Below are 27,223 nucleotides of genomic sequence, written 5' to 3' on the forward strand. Positions count from 1 at the left end.
GCATACAGTTGCATAAATATTAGAAAATGAACTTGTTTTCCCCTTTCCCCTTTGGTTTCTACCTCAGTGCTACACAATGCTTGCTGTGATCTGGGGAAATCTGCTATTGTTCCAATGCACTTGGGTGTGAAGGGAGTCACAGGGTCTGGCAAAGCAGCCTTCCTTCCATCCTTACTCGCTCGCTTTTACACTGGAGTTAATCCTCCCTTCTGCTTGCCTCTGCCCTCACTGATCCAGTTTTGCATTTCTGGAATGTAGCTGGCTGGTTTTCTCCCCATCCTCCCCCTGACCTCTTAATGCTCTTTAATCTTCTTGAAGAAGAAACCTGCCCTACAAAGCAGAGTTCTTCATTTTGCACGTCTAGGTGCAGATCATGAATGGAAAAGAAGATTTATGTGTAGTTCCTTTACAGCAAATGAACAAAACAGCAAATAAGGTGACTATTTCAATTCCATGGCCCACGAAAGTTTAAAGTTTTGGACGAGTTTTTCCACAGTCTGATATGCTGCTTTATCACGAGTACATGAGCATTCTTCTATTTGTTTCATTGTTAACATCAATCCCTGAAATACTAATTCTCCCGAGTACGTAACGGATTATGAATGAATCTCTTGGGATGTATTTATAAGGCACTTTTAAATTTTATTTAGCCTTACATTCTTGCCCATAAATAAAATAAAATATTCCATTTGCCTGTAAATAATAATAAGCCATAGAAACCAAAACGCAAACTTAATTTGACAAAAGACATCTTAACTGTACAAGAAACAATTAGAGAGCTGAGCAGATCTGCCAGTATAACTTGAATCTAACGAAACAACATTCTTCCCCAACAAAGAATGGTTTTAGCAGCTTGTTGTCATTTGCTGCTTTGGTTGTACCTGACCAGCTGGACTACTGGCCATGTAAAAATCTGTACAGAAGTTTAGATTTATTGTTAAAGAAGCTAGACTTACCCCCTTTTACGTTTATCTACACCACTTCTCAAAGATTGATGAGAATACCAGGCACAGGCAATGACCTACCACGAATAAAGAGGTTCTTGTAGGAACAGTCATGCAGCATTTCATCGGAGCATTTGATTAGGGGTGGAAGGGAAAGGATGCAGTATGGTTAGCAAAAACTTCATTAGAAGAAGGACGTGTAAAACGCAAGTATGTTTTTGGAAAATAAAGTGCTCCTTTCACTCCCCAAAAAGAGAGTTGCAACCACCAAACACGAGTGCTCTGTTAGACCATCTCAGACTGCATAATGCGACAAGTTCCAGTGGAGCCATACCTGCACACACCAGGACACACAGCTGCAGTAATTCAGACCAGTCAATGTATCCTGTGAGCTCAGTAGGTCACAAAACTGAAAAATCACTGAACATTTCCTGTCATGGCTGTGGCACACGGATACAGTAGGTGTTTACCACAGCTCTACTGGCGTATGAGTGGCCCAGTAAAGAAAAAGGCTTCTTAAGGATCAGATTTGGATATTAAACCACCTTTCTCCCTCAGCAAAATTATCCATTCTATTTTACTTTTTCCTTTAGATAACGCAAAAAATAAATGCATAAGAAAAAGAACAGAGAAAGCCTTCTGCTCATTAAAAACTCAGCAAGCAATTTTGGAAGCTGCCTGGTTACTTGAAACTTGAAACAGGGATACAATCAACATCATTAAGGAAATGCCTGCATTTCCCAGACTCTTTTCTTTTTGGATATGACATATGTAACGTGTATAAATATTCCGTAGCCAAATACTTGAAGCAGACATTTGAGACTTTTGCCTCTAAAAAATCCCAAAACTACAAAAAAACACCAAAAACATCTTGTCAGGATTGCTAAATCTTGCAGAAAGAAAATGTAAATGACCTCTTCCATTTCTTGCGTGATTTTCTTTCTCTTTTTTTTTTTTTTTTTCCCCTGTGGCATAAAGGCAGCAAATAAGAAGTCATGCTCATACAGAGATATTAAAAGCTTCCCAGACAACATTCACAACAAACTTCTAAAATCAGACAACATTCAAACGCAATACAGATCAATCATCAGTAAACAAAAATCAGAGCGAAGAACTCGAAGGTTGTTAGTGTGATGCTTGTGTGCAGCATCCTCGCCACAGTAGTTTTCCCACCAGTAACAGGTCAGTAAAGGAAAGTGAAATTTACAGCCAAAACACAATCTCTGCAACATTAACATAGACACAATCTGAAAAAGTATCATGAAAAGGTATTTTGAACATGAAAAGATAAAACTGAAGACCAATGAAGAGAACTAAAATCTCTGTAGCCATTACGGTGAAAACAAAAGGACATATTTAAAACAAAAGAACCCACAAAACCCAACAAGTTCCAGTGTCCCAGCAAGGTTTCAAGCTTTGGGTCCTGTCTCAGGAGCTGCTAATAGCTGCTTGCATGGACAAGGAATGTGTTTCAAACAGCCACTGTGACACAGTATTTATTTTCCACACAGGTAAAAATGACAAAGATAAATACGTAAGCTACCTAAAAAGCAGGAGCGTGTGCATGGAGCTGTAGCACTGCTGAGCCATAGGCTGTGGGCTGGCAGTGCCACACAGCCCCACGTCAGCAAGGCGGTGGCTGCCAGAGGCTGAATATGCAGTGTGTGTTTGGATGTGTTAGGTAAGTTTTGGTCACGTTGTAAGGCAAAAAGCAGGAAGAAGGCAAGCAATAGCAAGACATTCACAAAGGATGTTCTCTGTAGCAGAGTATTTTCTACTAAAATGAATCCCAGTTTTCCCCAAACCAGGCAGTTTTACTCAGTACTACACACTATTCATTGGAATCTTATCAATGATTGGAAAACTGCTCCCCCTTCTCCCCACTCATTAAGCCCCATTAGGCGGTCTGTACTGCTCTTGCTACTTGTTGAGGAACTGCATCGCCTCAGAGTCCCTGAGAGTTCCTCACACCTGCCTGATCGGAGGAATCACATTAAAGCTACACCCTTTGTAAACTGCAGAGCACAAGAAGTCAAAGAGGAAGAGCTGCGGTCGCACTCTTCCACTGCAGTCTCCTCATGGAGCCTTACCAAGAAAGATCACTTGTCCTTGTCCTAGGCTATCTGGCTAAAATCCTTTTCATTACCAAGGAGAGCTTTTGCACAATGTCTTAGTATTACAGAAACTAATTTAAAAACAATAAACAACCCTTTTAAACAATGTCTGATAACCACTCACCAAAATGAGGTACTACACTCCAAAATCTCATACAGTTAGGTAATGGTTGCTACATGTTTGAGAACAGTCAGTTGAAGTGCTATACATTCAGAGGCAATTTAAGATGTTTTACTGGTATTTTTTGTACTCTAACGACTGCAGATACACAACTGTATTTAGAAAAGCTGAAAACCAACTCACTATATGGTGAGAGATAATGAGTTAAAATTAAAGGTTGCTACTGGCTTGCTAGCCCATCCCCCTTTAGCTAATCTGTCATGTAATGAAGAGAAGCACCTAGCATAGGACAGCTAGCTGCCGGCTCACTTACAGCGAGCTGATTAAGAATGTTCAACCAACAGCAGACTGCAGACCTTTCCAACGAAAATAAATAGACTGTATGCAAATGTGTTTGTCACTTTGACAGCATGTCTCAATTAAAGCATCTCGCTGCTGTTGGTAGGCTCTCTCACTGCAGTGCTATGGACGAGGCTTACTGCATTACTGATACACAGGGCTTGACCCTAATCCGCATGCATGCATTTTAAAAAAGTCTGCCTTTGCCATATATACCAGCATAATACTAGCAGACATAGAAAGCAAGCGACAATGAGAAAAAAGCCTCTTTCATCCTCTTCAGTTTATAAGAACTGTGAATGCACAAACAGCCCTTATTTCAGAGTTCTTGTGGCTTTTTAATTGTTCCCACCTACAGTATTCTAGACAGAGTTAAAAGTGACGCTAAAATCTCTCCCTTTAATCACTAGTTAGAAGCCATCTTCCATTTAAGCAGTAAATGCTGCTTTTTTTCTCCCAAAAGCCTTAATTTGTATTTCATAAACCTGACCATCTTTGCCTTTTGAAACAAAGTATGATTTAATTTTCAGTTTGGCATAGGGCTATTGGGAAAAAAGGACTTGCAAAAGGACAAAGGCTGTAAGTGAGACAGCCGTACAGCTGTGAAGCTGGCTGATTTTTTGGAAAGCAGCGTTTGTAACGTAATGTCAGCAGCAGGCATTCAGCAAGCGAGTCGTTCACCGCAGCCAGAGGTTCTCTAAAGCTTGCGTGCTTTTCCTTTTGACACACAGAAAGCGACCATTCAAAAATCTCATGAATTTAAATTCACAGTTTGCATTTGATTATTCATTTCATTAATCACTAAAAAGCTTGAACCATCCATCTTTCATAAAATCCCTATCTGGATTTTTGGCTGTGTTAAATGAATTGAGATCGCTACGTCTCTCCAGTAGTCCCAGTCCTTCTCAGCTGTATTGGCACAGAAAGTAAGCGACAAATAAATTGCTACTGCAAACATTTAACTGAAAGAGAATCTGTTTTTGAAAAAAAAAAAAAAGCCCCCAAGAAATTACATTTAGTGCTCCAGAAAAAGTTCTGAAAGAAACAAATCAGATTCTAAAATGAAACCGGCAACATTGCTCTGAGCAATGATTGTATCTTAGGTATTCCTGCCTAGTACCTACCCAGGCAGTGCAGTTTCTATTAATAAATACTTATCTGAAAGTCTGGTTTGCTTCACATTTTATAATTATCATCCATTTTATAATTTTTTAAAGGCACATTATGGTTCCTAAACTAACTTCCATTTTTTTTATCATGATTAGATACATGCACGATACATACAGAGAAAGAAAATAATTGAAATAAAATAATGTTACTTTTGAGTCAAGCAGCACCTAATAGGGGAACACTGGCAAACTGGTAGTAAATATTGTATGTTTTTCCATGATAATCACAGCAAATTCAACATTTTCTAAATAATTAGCTCTTAAAAACACACTCACTCTTCTGCAAACATATTGAAATAAATATTTTCAGAGTAACTAATGCGCATATCTCAGTTGTCAATGCTGAAATAGAGCACATAAATAAGCTATTAATTGATTTTTTCATCTTAGTTCACCACCTTTAATTTTCAAAGAGTGCTAAAATGCTTTAATAGTTGGATGTTCCATATTGACACTAATGATCTGTCTGGATAACAGAGATCATTTTAAATTATACATACTCACTCCTGGGGGCTGTAGTACTTTGCATGCTAAAACTGCAAAATATCTTATAAAATTGCTACAATCATTTTACTTTTGTTTTCCCCTAAATTGACATAGGATTTATTTTCCTTAAAACCATCATATGAACAAAAGGAATGCATGAGCCACAGACAACAGGTTTTTAAAATCCCATATAACAGAAATTAATGTATAACAGCACAACCCAGTCACAAAAAAAACCCAAAAACAACCTGCATATTTGAGCTTTCTCTGAACTACTTTTGCTCTTTCCTGTGTCACACAACTTAAAATCCTAACACCAACACGTACCTGACCAAAATGTACTGTGATTGGTCTTCTGTCCTCTCTTAATTTAGTGTCTTTCTTTTCAACCAATGGAGAAGGTGCTGGTCCTGGTAGAGACTGCTCTGGTGCTGCAGAACATCCATTCTCAGCTACGTCCTGTGTGGAAGAAAAGGTGACTAGCATGGCCAAAAGCATTCCTGATTAATAGTAAGAAGCACAAAGAGGAACACTAGAAGATAATGTTGAGTACTCACTCATATGTTTGCAAGAAGAAAACAAAGTACGGAAAAGTAAACCTCATTATAATAAAACATTTCACTGCATTCTGTCAATCAAAGGTATTGTAAACAACCACCCTGTCCTTCAAATACCAATGCTGCATGCAAATACATTCAACAGAATGTCTGACTTAAACATGAAAAAGCTAGAAAATCTGAGAACAAAACATAGCTCAAAATTTTCATTCTGTGAACAAAGTCAACAGAATCCCAGGAACAGGGCTGTTCCATTTGTTGACTGTTTGCTGTGGGGTTTTTCTTGCAAATGAAAACAGTAATTCTACTTACCTGCTTCACAGAATGACCTTTAATAGAACAATTACTTGTGGAAGTTGCAAGGAGAGATCAAACTCACAGCTTAGTTAACTTTGTATCTCATCTTTGAGTCTGTGCATACTGAGTATGCCTGCAGGAGATTATATAAAGCAAACTGCTGCATAGCAGGATGCTTTTTTGTTTTGTTTTGCTTTTGAGGTTACTCCTCATCTTCAGAAGTAAAGTGACCCATCAGTCTAGGTTACAAGACTTGGCAAGTGTACGGATGGTGTGCCTAACACAGGTTTTGAAAAAGACAAAGGCATGCAGACAGAAAGAATCAGAAAAGGAGAAAAGAGTTTGAAAATCAGTTGAGAAACAGTCTGTAACGCAGTGGGCCCCAAACCTTAAATCTCTTTGCAACAATGCTCTGCTCTTGCAATGCTTGGTAAATATAGAGAGAAACCTGCACACACTGTAGCTCTGCAAGACTGACCTAAGGTTGGCTGCTGACACACACTGCTTTGATTCACTGACCTTTGACATGCCCCCTCAAGTTTCCGTCTTGCTAAGGTACAATAATGAGACATGTAAGCTGATGGCCAATTAGAAATGGTTCCTTTGGACACAGACTGACCTAATGTGTTTAGGTCAAATGAAACAAAAAGCTGGATGGACTTTCTAAGGGGCTTTGTCTGCTCCACAGAGAAGCTCAGAGACCTTTTTAGATCCAGCCGGTAGAGCAGTGGTTCACCACTATGGGCATAAGGATCATGGGGAAATTAACAACTTCTTAAGGTCAAACTAGAGAGAAAAACTTTTTCCTCCCCTCCCCCCCCCCCCACCAGCACAATGCTACCTTGTCTTTGTAAAATACATCCACGTACACCGCATTAGTAACAAAGCCAGAAGACAACTCAACGATGAGAAATGTAAGTTTCTGTCAAATTCATACTTCTGCTCCAAAACTTCACCAAACTAGCCAGGGGTCTGGTCAGTTTTGGAATCACATCACCTGTGGCAGCAACACAACTGATCTGAAACGTTACACAATTAAAGAAAAGTTCTAATGCAGCCTAGCCACACTAAAGGTGCACCAAGCCAAGCTCCAGGCCTTTTGTGCACACACTGCTCACACGTCCAACACATCTGCTGAACTGCCCTGCAGCTCTAACCAAGGCAACAGACAGCTGGGAACCAATGAGGAGAACAAAGCAGCACCCAGGACAGGCATTCCAGAAAAATTTAAAGTAGATGCAAAAGATGGACACGCATGCAGTGGGAAAGGAAAGAGAAGATGTAGACAGACCAAAGCAAAATCCCCTAAGGTGTACAACGATCACTGCAAGTCCCTGCTGCTTTTACTTCTGTACTTCTCTGATGATATAACTGCGTACAAACGATTATATTTTCCTAAAACATATTTACACTGTCCTCAAAAATATATAATTCAATTTAAGTCCTTCAAAGATCTCTGTGACAGGCCTTCAGTCCACTATCAGACTGAATACAGCTACTCAGAGTTCTGTCAGTGCAGAGCACAAGAGTTCAGGACGGAGACAGGAACCACAAACAGGAAATCAGGAGACACCAACTCTGAAATTCGGTAAAATGTCCACTGCTAAAAACCGTGCTTGTGAGCAGAAATGACTGACGAATTGCAGTGGAACACAGTGCAGAAAGGCCTTGAAAATGCACCTTTCCTGATAAGAAAAGCAGAAAAGAAAAAAAGAAAGAAAAGCAGAGTAACATCTGCATGCCACCTGAGGGAGCAAATTTCCAGCCGGAATGCTGACCCGTGTTTCCATACCGCTTTTGAGATCAGTGTTGGGACTTCATCTGTGCTGTGTAAACGTATCTGCACGGTTGGAGCCTGCAAGCAGTTCTTTGCACTGCCATGCACCATTCTGTGCGGATGATGTCCTACGTCTGACTGCTCAGTTCTGATACATCCCCAGCATGGGATTTTGTATGAGCCAGTAAGACATTCCAGAAATAGCTTAAGTCATCGATCATTCAAGATAACAAAAAGCCTGAGCCCTCTCTCCCAGAATAGATGGCAAAAAAAAAACACCAAACAAACAAAAAAATCCGATGATAAAGTTATTCATTACTTTAAAAACTCCAGAAATACAAAAACCTAACAACGCCTTTTTTAAAAAAAAGAAAGTACAATTTAAGAATGTTGTTAAAACAAAAAAGACCTCTTACTTCAGGAACAGAATATATTTTATGAATTACTGGATAAGGACGATCACACTGCAGTTAACTCAGTATATAAATGGCGCTTCCCCTAACAACCAACTGTCCAGGGGCAGCCTCTGCTACCTATTTATTTTAAAGGTGGAACTTCAGAGCAGAAGCAAGATATAACTAGGCATATGTACTTTAAGCTGAATAAGGTTTTCATCTGCTTAAAAATGCATTATTAATTTTTCTAGGGATCTGATATAATGGAATACAAATACTGTCTATTAGAAGCACAAGCAGCACGTGCCAGAACATCCTTGGGTTATTTTATAAACCTCTAAATGAGATGTTTCCAGCAGCACTGATAATAAAGCACTGACAACAGCCCATTGATAACAGACATTAACTAGAGCCACGCGGGGCTCTAGTAAGTAAAATAATGTTGAATACATTAATGCCAAGTGCCCTACCATTTATATAAATTGTCTTATCCATAAGCTTTCAGTGAGTTACATTCTCCTTACTGAAAGTTGAGGATGGTACCATTCGCATTCCTCCTTCTTCCTAATTCTGTGTAGTTAAGCTTCAAACAAGCCAATAACAGAGTGACTTGACCACCATGGTCCATTTGTAAAACAGAAATAGCGGCCTTTACAAAAGGGAAAAAAGAAAAAAAAAGCAAGAAAGAAAGAAAGAAAGAAAAAGAGAAAGAAGAAAAAACTTCTGTAGCAGATATAAAATAAAGCTACCATGCTGTATCTATTAACAATTATTTGCTATCACTCATAAGAATCCTCTGAAAACTATTTCTGTTGCTTTGAAATACTGTACCACAAATGAACAAGGGATGGAAATAGAACCCCATTCAATCTCTACTATCATATTAAAGAAGGACCTTACACACACCACAGTGACCTCTCAACAGGTCAATCCTGCATTTCCCATTTGCAATTCAAACCCAAGACTGGAGCAGACCAAGGGCAAAATGGGCTCTTGATTATATTTAAGAGGTCATCATTGCTATGCAGAGTTGTAGGAAGCAGACCTCTAGCTTTATTGCATTTTTAAATTCTGTCTTGTACAGAAGCTGCTCGTATTTGGCAGTGAAAACTGGAAAAAGGATGTTTATATTTGACTTTTCCTTACCAGTGGCCTTCATACTTTCTGTATTAATAATGGGAAATAATATTTTAAAATGCAGTGGACAGTAAGTTCAGTTTAAAAATAACCTCGGGTTATCTATAGAATATGAAGACTGTCACCCCAAATTTGGCAAAAATTTAGCATTTAGCAACAACAGAATTTCAAACACAAAACATCTGTGTATACTGCAAGTAAATGCATGAAAAATACAATGTGCCCCCTCATTTCCACCTAATAGACATAGAAATAGAGCAGCACAGGCATCTAGATTAAAAAAATGTAAGGTGGTGTAATTTTTGCTATTATCATCTTAAACAGGGCGGTATCTCTTTAGAAATATTTTCTCATATTACACTTCAAATGGAGAAGAGGATGGGAAAGAAAAGACCTATTGAAAAAAGAAGAGGTAGAACAGTATGTGCCAGCTACCTATAGAAGTCTTTTCAGCTCTTGTGAAAATATATATTGAGCAATCACGTTTCACTACTTCACAGAAATGCCACATAGTAAGGAAAGTGAAACAAAATCGGGCCACTTATTTGTAAATGCTGTATGTGTTTTTTAAAAGGGAATGCCTGCTGCTTGAAGGACTAGGAAGACAAAAATAATAAAACAAAGCAATGAAGGAATGTTTCTGAGCCGTTTATACAAATGTCACAGAATAACATACAATTATATTAGCATTTAAGATACAGGAAAACAATCTGGTTATTTTACACACCACCAACTGCTTCAAAATGCACACGAGAAGGGCAACCATTTTATTATTCATGAAGGTTATGTCCAGAAGAGAAACACATGGAATTATATATAAATTTCCATGCACAAGAAAACTGTTTCATGTTTCTATTTAATATTTTCATATTATGCTGTAAGTGGTCACATACAAAGTAGTAAATGTGATGAAATCGAATTAAAAGCACCTGAAGTGGTTTATCTTTCCCCAAACCTCTCGCAATCTGCTAGAGTATCTACAGACTGTGCACTGTGCACAAAGTTAATTTCATGAGTTTATAACCCTGCTACAGAAGAATCCCTTTGTATTAATATTCTGTGGACATGTTACAGCAGATTTCTACTTGTGCTATATGAGAACACTGCAGTACTATCTTAAGAAATTTAGTGAAAAAATTACTGCTAGCACAGACGAAACACACACACACACAACCCTGTTATGCAACAAATTCTAAATAAGAACTTCAGTTATATTAACAAATCAGCTATCTTGTTTTTCCAAAACTCTCTAGTAGCTCCAAAGAATAAATAGAGTATCTGAAATAAACCAAGGCAGAATCAACCATTCATCCATAAGGCATGTATGAGAACAACCATGCTTCTGGCTTAAAAGGAGCAATGAAAATTGGATAACACTTTCCTCAAACACAATTCAGTGTTCTGGGAATTGCACTGTTTATAAACAAAAACAGATTCGGAGAACAGCAAACAGTGTGAGTATTTTTTGCAGCAAAAATTCAGATCTGAACTGAATATACACACTTAATTCAATTCCTTCTGCCTAAACTTTACAGTATACAGGCATGAAGCGTGTAAATCCTTTGCCCAATAAGGGACGCTGTGCAATTTTTCCTGCAGAAATGACAACAATCTGCCATTTGGAAGGAGTTCATTGCCATTTCTGTGAGAAAGATCTCCCAGTTCATGCAAAGTCCCCTTCCACAATGCCCCAGCAAAATGGACAGGAGATGGACCGCTCCAAATAGAAAACTCTATTTTCTGGCTTTTATGGGTTTAAGTCAGTCTTAATGCATTTGAAGATGGCTGGTTTTTTGTTGTTGTTGTTGTGTTGTTTTGTTATTCTGGTCTGTGAATATTTACAACAGTGTGAAAAATCCAGGACAGCTGGTAATGCATTTTGAAGTGTGCTAACAACACTGTATCAAACAGCTTCCTATTGATCACATAATGCTTTTTGTGAGTAAGTGTTTCATACATGGTGCTTACACATTTTGAATAAGAACTTCAAGTACCTTTTGCTTCAAGCGGTTTTTCACTTCTTTTATTCCCATTTTTGCATGATCTTTTGCCTGCATGAAAAATTAATTTAAGTTAAAATCTCCCTCTTATTTCTAGCAGTAACTATGTCTGATATCAGTACATCCAGATTCACCTTCTGCAGTTACTAAAAAATGGCAAGGAAAAAATTGAAACAGGGTACTGAAACACTGAAACAAATAGAAAGCTAAAACAATAATAAAGAAATACTAAGCATACATTCAATTTTACAGAAATTTTGCTTTCTGCTTTGATGCCAGAGACATCTTTCATCTCTTCACACTCTACACCCTCTGTCCTTCCCCCTACCTATTTATCTTTGCTACTGGTTAATGATCAATACCTGCAAACTTCTTCCTGGATGTCTGTTCCATTTAGTAGAACCAATTTCATCCTACTCATTTCTCTCAGGTTGGAGAAAAGCAGGAAAAGAAAAATAGTTATCTCAATGCTTTTTGTAGCATTATTTCCTAAAACTGAGCTTACAGAAATCTGCACTTGTTTCTGTGCTGTTTTGCCTTGCACAGCAAAAGTGGCAGCCACACATGACAATCCAGTAACATGCTACTGTTTGTTAACAGAACCAAAAACACTTTCATTTAAAGAATAACTCAGTAAGTTGGACTCTAAATAAGTATGTATAAGAAATCTCTAGGGAAAATTAATTGACATTTAGAAAAGATGGAACAATTTGGAAAATGAGAGGATTCCCTTATTTCGATGAAACTGCAAGCAGAGAAACCTGAGGTAACAATGATTTCCAACTGAGTAATGATGAGATGGTAGAGCTGCTTAGCAGAGTATACAGGCACTGTTTCCCAGAAATAAATAGAATGCATCATCTATACTTACAAAAGAAATCGCAGGTTCTCATTCTCCGCTGCATTTCAATTATGTTTAAATTTCAAAATGACTTTTCTATTTAAATTTGAAATTGAAATGAATACATATTTCAAATAATTTTTTGAGCCCAAGAAAATGAATTCAAGCCTTGAGTTTCATTTGAAAGGTTAAAACAGGATTATAATTAGACTCTTATCTCAGTAGTAAACCAATGCTTGGTACTTACGAACTTATAGACAGTCTTCATGGCAGGGTTGGCTTTGGTCTTTACTGTGTTTAAAATGGCTCCACTTCCTTTCTACAATTAAAGTAACAATGGAATTAATTTTATCAAAGCTCCTTAAAGCCAATAGCAGTCCATTCTTAACATCATTCTTAACTTTAACAAAGCATTACCTATGTTTATTAGCAGAGCACAGTATTACAATCTTAAATTAAATAAAAGAGAACAAAAGTAAAAACAGATTGACTCTTTCTTTCTGTTTCACTGGAGGAAGCCTGACTCTGTTTAACAGAGTGGTTCTCAAATTAAAAGATGTCCGTTTCTTGTGGTACTAACAGGTCAACTCGTAAAACAGTATTACATGACTGCTCCACTCACCCTCAAGGTGTCCTGTACATTGTGTTAAAATCCTAACCGTGTTTAATAAAAAAGTATCCTACCAAATCAATATTGGAGGCAGAAAACTCAGTTTCAGGTAACCCTAAATATTCAATTGGAATTCTTTTCTTTTTTTTTTTTTTTAATTTTCCCTCTTCCAAGGTCTAAATGGATAAAGGGATAAAGTGAAGGCGAAAGAAATCTAAGTACTAAACAATCTTAGAGAAGTTGATTTGCACGTGATAAATATAATAAGTCATAAGGAAGCACAATGTCAGACAGAACAATCCGACGTTTTACACATCTTCCACACGCTGACCTGCTGAACAGTACCTCTCTTGATAAAAGAAATGGGCAAAACTGAAAGAATCAAATCTTATAAAACTCTCTGTTTCCCTATTTTTGTGCAAAATCATACTTTCAGACATCAGATGCACAAGCAGTCAATTTGTAAAACTGCTACATATATTTCTACAGAACAATTGATCTTTAACAAAAAATACCAAATATCAAATGTAATTACACAGATTTTCATATTAACTGTCAGCCATCCACTATAACTTTAAAATATAAATATAATTAATATAATTTATTATATAATTATAATTATAATTAATATAATTTTAAAATCATCATCCTATGTACTTATGTATAGAAATGTATGTAGGTTTTTCCATCCAACCACACTATTTTTTACATTACTCTCATAAGGTATAGCTGCTCATTCAGAATTATCAAGACAATCCTGGGGCCAGCCTTTTTGTATAAGAGACATAATTCCATTCATAACCAGAAAAAAGGCAAATGGAATGGCCAGAAACAGGTCTGTCAGGAAAGAAACTGGCCCTTCCTACTGACTCACACTCTTAAACAAGAAATATTTTACCTTTTGATACATCGTATCATATTTTAGGCACTAAAAGAGAAGTCTAAAACCAGATGCCAATTACTACTTGGAGCAGCGTTTTGCAGTGGCAATGGTCCCTTTTCTTTCCTTTTTTTTTAGTAAAGAAGGATAAAACACATTTCTTCCTCAAATAACAATAACTTATTTCTATCTGTTTCCAAAACACGTAAGAATTCCTGTGTTGATTTTAATGTACATTTTCTTTTTTCTTTTTTTTCCGACTGAAGAGCGTGTTAGTTTCTCACAGCTAAGCTCAAGTTCACCACAGCTAAACCCTACAGGAGACAAGTTAGTCTTGTTCTTGTCTACAGCCATGCAGAACTGTTCAATGGTCCAGTGAGAGTTAGAATGCCTGTTGGAAGTGTTTTGTGTTCTTACCCTTACTGTAGAGAGCCACTGGAGGTACAATTTGTCACTACCTAGACAGAACCACAAAAATAAAGTGTAACTCTCCCACACGGAAAACAAGCCAGCAATGCAGTGTTAGCACTCAGTGGTTCTAGCAGCACGAGCACTACAGGAGAGGATAATCATACTTCCATTTTACTGTAAACAGCAAAACCAAAAACTGATCAGGTATTTACATTCTTTCTTTTACTTGCAAAGAGGAATCTCTATTTTATCTGGACTTTCTTTCAGGCATTTGAGAATGCTGAGATTTTTTAAGGTTGCCAAAAGAAACATTAGGTGACTCTGGGTGAAGACAAGGGTATTTCAGCGTCTGGCACTGCAATAACTCTTCCAGTTGTACTTCAACCAAGAGGTAAAGCTGAGGTTTTCTAAGGCCAAACCGATTTCATTCAGACTGTGATAAGTGACTCAAAGTTCCTTATGCAGAAACAACAATTTAAGATTTCAGATACTACAGAGCGCTCACTGCTAATGAGATGAGTGCAAACAATGACCACGATGTCAGACAGCCAAAAACGGCAAGTCAGGGACAACCGCTGAAATCACCTGGAAGGACGTCTTGCTTACCTGCATACTCTCCCATATTTATTTCTTCTTCAAAAGCATCATTGAAGCCCTCCCCGGAGTTAAGAAGATCCAGACGGCCATCGATGAACTACAATATCAGCATTAAGAGTTTTTTCCAGAAAGATTCTATTCTACATTTGCAGCAGCAAGGACAATGTTCTCATAAAGAAGTGACCCAGAAAGGGAATGAAAATGCAAAAAAAAAAAAAAAAAGGCAAAATGTTTACCAAAACAAAATGCTATAAAAAATAACATCTGTCTGTACACCCATGTTCTCAGCCCTCTTGAGGCAGTAACATCATATTCAACAATAATATGTTTTCTGTGCAATAAAGAAAGCAATGAAAAACAACTGTACTGCAAAATACTCTCCTGCATTAGAGCAACTAGAGCAATGAAGCCAGTACCTGCTTGAAGAGCTGGAGCTGAATGGCGTTCTGAAGGAACTGCCTCATGACTGCAGAACGATGGGACACAAACGTTTCTTCACAAAAAGTGATGGGTTCGCCCTGTAGAATTCAGAGGATTAAACACCGAAGAAGCTTGTAATTAATCCATTTAAATCCACTGTCTCCATTTTATCTACCTCCTTTCCAAAATAAATAGATAAATAAAACTTGCATTAAGTTCAGCAAACTGCAGCTTATTTCCAGGTTTTAATCTGGTAACTGAGAAACAGTGGCAAATTACGCATCACCAAATTAAAACACATTCACTTACTACACATACTAATAAAGCTGGAGAAGGACCTCTCATCAGCCAAAAATAGGTAATTTTACTTAAAGTTTCCAAAATATGACACCAAGTCATCTAAATTTTGTGTACTGTGCTCATCTTTTCTTCAGTCAACCTGCACAAACAAGTCAGTAACGTCTACTCAGTTCTTTCCACAGTTCAGAAAGATTATACTTTCATATACTGAATTGACTGAAATTTCTCTTTTTCACATCCTTGTTGGCGAAAGACGGAGATTGTTTTGCAGCTCTACTTTTATCTTATTTTAATGAGTTATGTTAATGCTGAAGGCTGCTGTGCACCTGCCATAAGGGCACAAATTACCTCCACACTTAAGTCGACAAATACTCAGTGTAACAAGCAAATATATTTACTGAATTAAAACCAAGAAAGTAGCAAAGCAAGATAAAATTGCAATGATGTATAATTAATATGAAGGCTTTTTCATAACCATGTTAAAATGTATTTGTTGTTTTTTTTTTTAATCTGTTGAGAGTTTAGAATAAACATTAGACAGTAAAAAAACCTGAAAGCACACCTTTAAATGTGCACTACCACTGCATTTCCAAAAGCCTTTTGTATTAGAAACCTGGTTTGCCATTGGCCATGTGAAGGCGGGACAGCAAGGCTCGCGCAGGGCCTGCTCACAGCCCCACTCACTGCACTGTGGAGGGCGCTGGGTTTTCCCCATCACTTCTGCAGGAAGCTGTCACATGGCCACCAAACTGGCCCTGCCACTGTCACCAAACAGTGGGAGCAGTTCTGACAGTTTTTAATGCAATTTATGAGGAATGTGAAGGATTTACTTGCCTTGAAATAATCAGAATGTAGTAAGCTAATTGCTCCTGACCCAAGGAATCAACGTGAGACTACATGATGTACCTCACCCCCAGCCCCACAGCCAACAAATGCCAGAGTCACAGGGTGTTCCTAACCTGAGGAAAGGACCCATCCCAAGTGAGCACCTGAAAAATGTATGAGCCATCTTTTCCTGAAGCCCAAGAATTTCCAAGATTTTGGAGGAGAAAGCAGGTTTCTTATGTGACAACTGTCGTTTCGGAATGGTTAACCTAATTTAAAAAATACCAACCTGTCTTCGATTGACAGTAGCAGGTATTTACTTGATTAGCGTGAAAAAGGCTTCCCCAAATTCAGCTGTTGGAACACAACACAGGCTGCACAAAAACCATTTGTGGCTACAGACAAAAACTGGAGTGTGAAAACAGCAGGAACAATATCACAAAAAAAAGCATAGATTTAGCTCATGTTCAGATTGGAGCAGTAGTTCACTACAAGGAAGTTTAGCTTTCATTTAATCCTCACTTTCTAACTACTATAAAGAACACAAGCTTCGTTTCCTATAACCTGCAAAGTAACGTTTGTCCCACGGCAGAGGGATGCGAGTGCTGTGGACAGCAGGCTGTGCCCAGCAGAAGCTGTGTCCAGAGCCAGCAGCTCCTGGTGCCCAGCTGAGCCTCACTCCGCTCCGCGCAGCACTCGCACAGCAGCTGGGCAGAGCAGTATGGTGCTACCACACTTCCTTCCCCGAAGTACTAATGACTGAATTTGTTCATTAGGTTGATTAGACCTTTTGACTTCTTAAGAGCCAATTCAGGCTCAACTGCTGCTGCATGATAGGAAAAACTTTAATCATCAAGGTCAAGCGTGAGCTTTTCAGCTCAGAACGCATTAGTACCTCCCATCCTCCACGACTTCCAGAAGGGTGAACACACTGTTGCTAACCTCCATCCACAGCTTCATTACAAAATGGCAAGGTGGACAATAAGATCATTTCCTTGACAGATTGAGTTAGCTGTAAATTATGACACCTATCAGCTCTGCTTTTACTGACAGATGACATTATATGAGAGGGGATAAGCTAAGAATCACAGATATTTGATGAAATCAGTGGTCTTGTTCACAGGTAAAACAATTACAGTGACTTCTTATAAATCCGCCAACTACTAAAGTTGCTATTTCCAACAATTAGAATGTAGGCCTTGATTTATCAACACCTTGAATTTCCATTTTTCTTCTCTCCAACTAAAAGCACAGGATCATTGCAAATACTCTGAATGTGCAGACAAAGCAACCCAGCAAGGCAACTGATGTATTTGCAAAGTTAGATAAACACACCTACACATCAAGTTTAGATAACATCATTATTACTGTTTTAGAATAGAGAAGTTCACACATTTCAAAGAAACATAATCTACAACCGTAAAGCAAGAAAAGAAACTTCCAAATATAAGTTGAGAATCTTAGACTCCTAGATGTATTGAAAAAATAGGTGCCTTCACACACCTACCTTTCTATGAATATTTTATAGTCATATGGCATAACGAAGTTCATCAGAGCAGGGCTGTTTGCTCACGACCCCTAAAAAGCCGAAAAGTTTCAGCCCACTTCTGATCTGCTGCCAGCACTACTCTAAAATTGGAATTCTCTTACATTCTAAAATAATGTTTAAAACTTTAAAGAAGCAAGTGAGAAATGAAAGGAGGCCAGGACTGCTTTAAGTCGCTCCTATAGTTTCAAGAAACTCGCTGTTGCATACTTTACAAAGCCCCAGATCAAACTGAAATACAAAGTCAGTTCTGATCACCCGCGCTCCAAGAGCCCGACAGTGACATCCCAGGCTTTCCGGACAATCACTTCTCAAAAAGCACAACTTTCTTTCAGAGAAAGATGCAGGATCTCCTGCATACAGTTACTGTCAGAGAGAGAAGAACCAGACCCGAACTGCCTGAACTGCCCTCCTGCAGACAGGCCACTACCTGGCTACTGCATTAACGTTCACAATGAACAGGAAGGACTAAAACTATGTGTGACAGAGAAGATAGGCGCAGGATGGAGAAAGACTTGGAGGTGGGGACAAGGGCAAACACCAACGATTCTGAAAAGACACATGGGTGCCCAGGGAACTCACAAAGTCCAACTATTTCCACTCTAACCACAGAATGGACGACCAACGTGCACGGGACAACGGGGCTTCAAGGCCACCATGCGCCTGGAGAGCACTCAAAGATAAAAACGACAGCTCTTTGCTCTTGCACACAAAAAGATTTCAAAAAATCTAATTCTAAGGGTTAACAAAAAAGCGAATAAAGATAAAGGAGACTTTGTTTAGAAAACTGTAAAGTTACACCATGGAAGAGGCAGGCAATCTCCTGCGCATTATCATGGTCAGCATGTGGCACAGGGTAATGAATTTTGTGCTGCTGTATGCATGCCTTTAAACCACGTAGGTGCTCTTTCAAAACCTCTCTAATAAATACACAAGCCATTAAAGCTGCTCTGTATACTACCCACGAAATGAAAAAATGTGGGTAGAATTTAAAGGTGCAGAACAAGTTGACAGTCTGACAGTCTACAAGCTGTAAGTTGGTGTCAGTACTCCAGGCAGCCAGAATCCAAACATACAGCAAGAACAACGATGTGTAAGAGATCCATATATCACTGTTTCATTACCAATTAGATGTTGCAAATGACCACATCTTTTACTAAAATTGGTTATGTGGCAGGTGACAAAGTAAAGCCTGCAGAGATATTCTAGGAATAATCATTCTTAATTCCATCCAGACTTATAAGGAAACTAAAGATACGAGAACAATCTCACTGATCTGGATATATATATCAACGTCAGACACAACAGCAACCAAAGGCAAGCCACTGCTCTGCAGGCCTTTCAAGAATTGTGATTACGATGTCAAGGAAAGATTAGCTCGTCACAGCTGAAGAAGGATGATCAGTCAGCCAGCAGGATTCCATAAAGAAAATCTGAAATTGGTGATAGACACCAGAGAGGACACTGCCTCATTCAGCTTGCATTTGCAACGACAAATAACCTCCCCGTAACTAGTACCTACGTTCAGCACAAGAAAGCTCTCTGCATCTGCCTCAGTCATAATGGAATCAAGAAAGCATGGATCAAACACTCTGCATTAAGCAAATGGTACAGAGCTTTATTAGCATTTCAAGATGCTGCTCAGGAACAAAGAAATCACATGCTCAGAGATTTTACCAGACTTCTTCTGAAGAAAATAAATTAGACTCTTCAAAAAGAAACCAGTTTACCAGGTCTGATAAATTAGGATTTCTAAGAGTAATCTTGGAAAGTATTTCAAAATCATGCACTTACCCATCCAGACTGTACTCCTCAAACACTTACTGTCTCATGTAAATATCTGTTTCCATCATCAGTCCAATTCGGACTTCTTACCATTTTCCTCAATACAGTAAATAACCACTATGGGTAAAGTTACACTGAGAGTGAACTTTTTTCCTACTTAAAAAAAAAAACAAAAAACAGTATTTAAAGCATATGTACTGTAAATCTTATTAAATCATGTATTAAAAGTATCACACAAAATGGTACATTTCCCTAAACTCTCTTGCAGGTGCTGGTGAATTGAAATTCCCTTCTGACCGCTGTCATTTTTCGGCACACGGTCTGATAACTCCTGCAATTATAGCACTGAAGGACAAATAAAAGGGAGAATGACTGCAAGTCAGGCAAATCACTGACATCACTCATAACACTCAACCACATCAACCCTGCCTTCAAAATGTTGTATGTCAGAACTTTCCTTACACTGGTGCCATGGTTCATAGGCACAGGCATGGGCAGCAAGCTGCGCAGCGACAGAGGCACCACGAAGGTGTTTGGGAGCCTCCATTTCAACACGGACTCAGATGGCTCACGAGAGGCAGTGAGACGTGCCATGGCACTCCTAGTTTGGACTGCATTAAACGGGCACTCACATTTTTTCTGATTGTACCACAAAGTAGAATCCACTCTGCACTAACAAACAGAAATCAGAAAAATCTGAAGCAATACAAAAGGGTTTTTTGCTTTTGTTTAATGCTTACACAAACACACAGCAGTAACCAGGTACACACACACACAGACCCAAACTACACTGATGTCAAAATTAAAAAAAAAATAAAAAAATTTTAAGCATTCTCAATGCTCATGTAATTCTCTGTACAAAACCAGACACCAGCCGGGTCTCTGCCTGCAGACAGAAGCAGATTCACACCAACAAAACTGTTTTTGATGGATTTTGATCAAGAAAATTCAAATAACTCCTCAGAAAGGACACAGATCTGCCTCCTACAGCCAGTTTATCATTTATCAGCAGGCTGCCAGCTAGAATGAAGCAAATTTAAACACACAATCAACTTTGCATGTAAAATCATGAGAATTCTGTGGCCACAAGTGCATCTTCTATGCCTTTGCTAACATTATTATTACATGACGATGATGATGATTATGCATTACTAACTTGTAATTAATTCTACAAAAATCAAAATGCCTTCAGACCCAAAAACCGTATTAGCTGTATTAAAATCGCTATGAAACTTTTGCAAGAAAGAATACAAAGTAAGATTTAATTGCTTTATTGCACTGAGGAGAAACAGTTCAGATACTGACAAAGACAGCAGAGTTCAACACTACCCCCTTCACAAATTATTTCAGCCCGTAACTTCCTGCATCATTAAGGGATCAGACAAAAACTTTAAATAAGAGATGAAACTAACAAAAAAAGTGTCAGTGGAAAATAACTAAATCACATAATGACATTTTTTGCTTTTCCTTTTAATTCTTTTTAATTCCTGAGGATAGCTTTTCTTAGACCAAGTACATATTCACAAATTTGAGAACTACTTTCCTGTAATAGACAAGCTGTTGTTTTTTTTACAGGAGCCTGTCAGCTCTGATGTCTGAATCATCCACACGGCCAGCTGTTCTCTGACCCAACTACTAATACAGCCTCATGCCTCCAGAGCTCAAGCAAGAGCCCTGGAAGACAACGTGCAAAGAAGCCAGTAATAATGCACTTAGGGTTGGAAGGGAGGAGGAGGAATGAAAGGGGGAGACAAAAATATTAAAAAAAATAATAAAAAAAATAAAATCACCATTTCACAGATCAAGAATAGAGGCAAGAAAATAATAAGCAACTTTTACATGGTCACAAAAGTCTCTGGCAGAGGCAGGAAAAAGAACCAAAATTTCTTTAATCCCTGTTCAGTACCTTAAATATAAGGCTATTCTTCCTCTTCCTACTTGATATTGTGTCAATGCATGAGTGTAGGTGTTGAAAGACTAACAAAAGAAAAGTAATAGTATAGTATTATGAGCTGAGAAACCTAATCTTTATCAGATACAGCAAATCTCTATGATGCTGCCTGCACCGAGAACTCTCTCTTTGTCCTGGATATGCTTTAAATTACTGGTATAATGTGTACTGTATATTGTTCAACTCTTATATTTATTCCACAAAAACCCCTGTGGCCTGCATGCGATTTTATCATTAGCTGGCAAGGTAATTTCAGGGCCTGGTTCTGCAATCACTCCATGAGCAGCACTCCCATTGAAGCTAGTACGTTCTGCATGCAAAGTGGCTATCAATTCCCTATAATGAAAAAAGCCTTTTTCTATTTTAGCTATTGTAGTGCATTAGCAACAACACAAGAAAGGAGAAAAATTGCAGAGTGATTCTTTCTATGCGTTATTTTATACTATGACAAAATATAGAAGTCAGTCTACACAAAGTATTCCCCAAGAGATGCCTGATGACCTTTTCTTTGTTTCACTTATTAAAATTCAACATATTGTTAGAAAGAATAAAGAAACCTCCACAGAAATCATGAATGACTGGCCATAAACAAAGAGTGCTACAATAAGGAGTCCAGAGGCGACAAATCACAACAATGAATTCTTTTGATTCCGTAGATACGTAAAAAAACAATTATCCAAAACAATGAAGCTCCCAAGATTCACCTATTAAAAAACGCTGCAAACACATTTTGCACTGACACATTTGATTGTGTTGCACAACGATCCCCAAAGTCACACTGAAGATAGAAATATCTTAACGTGTAGCTAAAATGTGGAAGGAAAATAAACAGGTCTTAAACTTCAGTAATGCAGGGTAAAGGAGAAGTTTTAGTCACAAAGGTAGGTAATGAAAGTCCCACTTATCTCAGTAACAGCAACCAAAAAACAACCTTCTAAATAAATGGGATTGAACTTGAAATTTTCACTGAGATCCAGTCTCTGGTAATACGCTAATGCACACGAGATGAGATAGCATGATCTACATCACCTCCTTTCAATCGTATCTGGCACTTACTGCTATTACTGTAACAGAACTCACTGAGTTTTGATCTGTCATCATGTTACACCACTTGCTAATTTGGTGTGGAAACCTCAGCTACTGCCACGAAAACCAGCCAGAAAAGCAATCATATCAGACTGCATTAGGAAGACTGCAAAAGGTTTCATTCCTTTCTGATCTAGTCCTGCCATGGTCTCTGGGGAAACCTAAGTGATCAGTCATTACCATATAAACGCATGCACACGCACACTTGCCACGTTAGTTACCACATGATGGATTATAAACCCTTAACTTCAGTCACTACTCTCACAGCTGCAATATCGCCTGCTGTTGGGATCAGCCAGACCTCCATTCCTGCCAGACCACAGCACTCACACTGCAGTGATTGCTGCACACTACTGTTGCATTCCATGTCTGCACAAAACAGTCTGGAAAGAACGAAGACACCAAGCCCACATGTGCTCAAGATGTTTCTCCTCACAGGTGGAAAAGAGCAAAGTAAAGTGTTCCCTTTAAGAGTACTCAAGGAGAATTCTTTTATTTTCCTTCCACCACCTACTTACTCTTGGTTTGTCAGAATGAGGCTGTGACTTAACCATGAGAAAACGTACCAGGCTCAAGAAACAGCCAGCTTGGTGCAATCACCAGAAGTGTGGTCCTTTTCCTTTACTTTTAACAGAGCTGCTCTATGATCTGCACTGAATGAAGCCCTTTCCCCAGACCAAAAACAGGTTGAAGATCCATTTTTTTAAGTTAGGTTTGATTTTGTTTCCCCAGGGTCTCCTCTACATTTCACTTTCTGCAGTTTTTATTTAAATAGTTGGGGAGGAAAAAAAAAATAAATCCAGCCTCAGAGCTGAGAGTGTTGCACATTGCAAGAGCTGAGAGCAGGACGTGCAGTCTGTCCCAGTCCTCGGACGGCTTCCAACACGTTCAGAAAGAGAAAGCTGCAGCAAGCATGAGGATGACAAAAGCAGATTTATCTTATCACCACCTTTGTCCCTCAGGGTTTGCTCGATCCACAATGAAGCAGCCAAAGGGAATCTGCTCTCCACTGTGAGCATGTCACTTGTGCACGCTGAAGCCCAGCTTTGTAGCAAGTGGAATTATTTACTGTTTGGCCACATTATTCCTCCCAGCTCTCATTATTTCAGCTGCGTATTTTTGACATGGAAACAACACAAAATTTCTTAAGTCTTTTGTGAAGGAAAAGCTGCCACCTAATTAGACCACCTGTGCAGAGACACATCTGGCCGGGCACACAGCAGCCACACGGCTGTCCTGGAGACGGCTGCACGGTGCCCAGCAGCAGAGGGGCCCGGCCACACTGCTAACCTGTTCTGACAGAGAGCAGCTGGGCAGCTGCCTGCAGGCCAGGGTTTCCCTCCAGGCCCACACACCCTCAGTGCTAATTGTATTTTGTACAAGTCCTTCTCACCTGCCCCACAACCTCAGGCCTTCTCACCCACGAAGCACAGGTAGGCCTGCAGGGGTTTCTGTCAAGAAGGCTCCACAGACTTTGATGCCATGTGCATCAGTTGTAAGTAGGACTGACAACTGACAAAACACCATCCAAATATTTGCTTCCTTCGCTGTGATGCTTTATTTTGGCATTCATTTCAAATCACAATTATGAAACAATGCATACGAATTTCTGCAGCTCACACATTGCAGGACAACATGCTCTGTGGGTGAGGCCCCAGTTCTAGCAGAGCAAAACTTAATTTTGTCCTGCACATTCCTAAGAAGAGCTAATCATGAAGTCCATTCTTATGGTATCCTCAAAGCTCAAAGACTCTGATGTCAGTCACTGTCTACTGAAATCGCTGATTTCTACTCATGCTCTTTTCCCAGTTTTATTCTTAGCACTACAGAATTATGTTTCTCCACCTGTAAAAGTTGGACATTCATGGAATGAAAGTTCTCTAACAGTGTTCTTTGTTCTAGTAATGCAAGATTTCACATTCAATAGCAGTTCCAACTCATTTTTCAGCGTTAAGCAAAATAAATATTCAAGAACATGTATGTTAACATATATGTTAAAAAACATATAACATGCCCCTCTCCCCAACATGCCCAATTTTACTAAGTAAAAAGTCTTTGCTCACTTAGATTTCTACTGTACATTAATACTTCTAAAGCTTAAAAACAACTCATTTGGTGCTAAAGAGTTAATACTTTGTACGGTGGTCACCGTAAACAAGCACAGTTTCAGCTAAACAACATTGCTTTCAGAGACACAGGGCTTTGCAGGTGTGAGCAATAATTAAAGGTTTCAGCACATCTACCTGGGTGAGGCATTTCTGCCTCCTATTCCAAGGAGGAAGCCCTCTCTAAGGAGTGCAGAAGAGCTCATTAATGAGGCTAATTAGGTGTAAAGGGGGTAGAGTCTGGCATCAGCTGCAGCTTATAGAAGCTAATCATTAAGCTTTGTAATCTCCACCCCAGAACAGCAGATGATCATGTTCCTAAGTGACCAATGTTGCTAAGAAAATTTCCAGCACCTGAGTACCTGACCAAATACTTTCTGGTGATGCTAACAATCCTCTTAACTCCCGCCAAGCCAGAAAGTGGGCTCAACGTCATTTCTTCACACATTAGGTTTCTAACAACAAATATCCACAGAGATCTGAACTTTACGTGAGGTCTATAATGCGGTTAGTTTCTGAATTACAAGAAGTCAAGATATCAACAGTATATGGAAGGAGCACTAGAAAATATTGGTTGGTGGAGCAATGTGAAGAACAACACAGATAAGAGCAATAACGCCGGAAAAGAGTGATCACATAAACCTCCTCAATGTTTGCAAGTTCTCTTTGTAATTTCTCTGCACAAAGCAGTGAAATTACAATACCACAGGGATGAAAGCCTTGTTAATAAATATGTAAAATAAGGATTTCATTGTACTCATCTAATTTGAAATAAGGACATAATTTCCATGGAGAGAGAATACATGAAAGCAGAGCTCAGTCTGGAATTTGTTTTTGCAGAATGAATTGTAAGGATGGCAAAGTATTGCAGCACCTCAACGTGAACACTTGAGTTGAACAGGCTGCACAGGCTCCTGCCACGTAACCTACTGCTGTCCTTTTTGTCTCTAGTTCGAATCAGCCTGCAAAAATCCAAAATTCTTAGATTTGAATTAAAAAACATCAAAGAGTATTTTTCATCACAATTATTTTACTACTTGATCACAGGGTTTGTAGAGAGATTTTTTTTTTACTTCCTGGTATCCACACGATTTCCACTCCCAGAACTTGCAAGGCAGTTTACATCAATTCCCCTCAAAAAGCATTCTACTGAGTTGTGTAACCCTGCGTCCTGCTCACATGGAATCTCTCTGGCAGAGTACCTCCACCTATTCTCCCCCTGCAATACACTGAAAAATGTACATACATTGAATACATTGAATAATGCATTGAAAAATGCTGACAAGAAAAAATTTTGATGAGTTTTACATATATATATATATATATATGCATAGCATGGTAATTTTATTAAGTTTATACTTAAATAAAAATTTACGTAGAATTTTTTTATCTGTAGTAGATAGCGGTTAATATTTTCGCTAATACAATCTCTGCTGTGTATCAGAAAAATATGCTGTTCTATTATTGCACGCAATGGTAAACAAAACTCTGCCCTGCTTTGCAAGCACACCTTACTGCATCTTCTGGAATGCTTCAAGACTCCAAATCACAGCATTCCTCCAAAACCACTGTCTTCCTCACAACCTTTTATCAGCTGTTTGTGCCATGCACAGAAAGGATTAGCATCAGTAAGAGGAATAAGAACTAGGTCTAGACAGACACTCAACATTTTAACTGCAAGAACGGGAGCCTCCTCATCGCCATCAGTAACATGCATCTTCCCCTTCCTGCTGCAACAGGACCCAGCTGCCAGCACCATGGCTGGATGTACTGGCCATAGAGAAACTGCAAATACCAAATAACACAAAACATGCAAGCAGGAAGAAAATCTAAAGGAAAGCTCCTTAAGGAGAACCTGGAGACATCGGTAACTGAAATAAAGTAAATCAATCTATGCATCATAACAATGCCCCTTAAATCATCTAGGTCACTGCAGTGCATTATGTGCTTGAATACCTGTGCTACATACATTGTCACATCCATTGCATTTATTATGTTTGCAGTAACCCACCTTTGCAGATCCTCAAATTGCTCTTGAAAGAACATTAAACTAAGATCTCTGAAGCATATTACTTACAACTCCTGAGTTTTCAGGAAAAGCTATATAATTTAAAGGGTGCATTTTCCAACTAAGAAACTAAGCTGTAACTTTGTATAGGTCACTAGATAGCAAAAGTGATTAGATCAAGGTAATGCTTGACTCTCATTGTCAATGGAATGTAGAAAACCACTCAGTTTATTCTGTTTGCCTTTACTAACTGAAACGGTTAAAGATTGGAAAGAAAAATCCCCTGCAAAACCAGAGAACGTGCAAGTATCACTGAGGTCATAAGGGCTGCAGCATATTAAATATGAACTCCCTTGTCTTCATATTACTTGTGGACTTTGAGCTGCACAGATTAAATTATGGGAGCTGCTCACAGGTGGCACCAGCTCTCATTATCAATCAGGGTATGGCTGAACACATCAAAATAACAGACACCGATAATCCAAGAATCTTCTCAACGTGCATAAAAAAATATCTCAATAA

At 38.7% G+C, this 27,223-nt stretch overlaps 1 protein-coding gene across 10 annotated transcripts in view; it reads right to left on the reverse strand.

The window, feature by feature from the left end:
* DENND1A (DENN domain containing 1A) overlaps nt 1-27,223 on the reverse strand; it is a 172,560-nt gene that overhangs the window by 24,641 nt on the left and 120,696 nt on the right. For 8 of the 10 annotated variants that reach the window (XM_042830877.1, XM_042830875.1, XM_042830873.1 and 5 more), the window contains 6 exons: nt 15,092-15,193; nt 14,685-14,772; nt 14,085-14,125; nt 12,425-12,496; nt 11,331-11,387; nt 5,501-5,632 (listed from right to left, as the gene is read on the reverse strand). In XM_042830877.1, the coding sequence (XP_042686811.1) occupies nt 5,501-5,632; nt 11,331-11,387; nt 12,425-12,496; nt 14,085-14,125; nt 14,685-14,772; nt 15,092-15,193 (492 nt within the window). Of the gene's footprint in view, nt 1-956; nt 1,022-5,500; nt 5,633-11,330; nt 11,388-12,424; nt 12,497-14,084; nt 14,126-14,684; nt 14,773-15,091; nt 15,194-27,223 lie in introns of all 10 variants that reach the window. The other 2 variants (XM_042830879.1, XM_042830874.1) reach the window with 2 other exon arrangements.

The sequence above is a fragment of the Centrocercus urophasianus genome, unplaced genomic scaffold (genome assembly GCF_019232065.1).
Source record: "Centrocercus urophasianus isolate 14NV4802_14NV808 unplaced genomic scaffold, USGS_Curo_1.0 seq_34, whole genome shotgun sequence".
NCBI classification, from domain to species: Eukaryota; Metazoa; Chordata; class Aves; order Galliformes; family Phasianidae; genus Centrocercus; species Centrocercus urophasianus.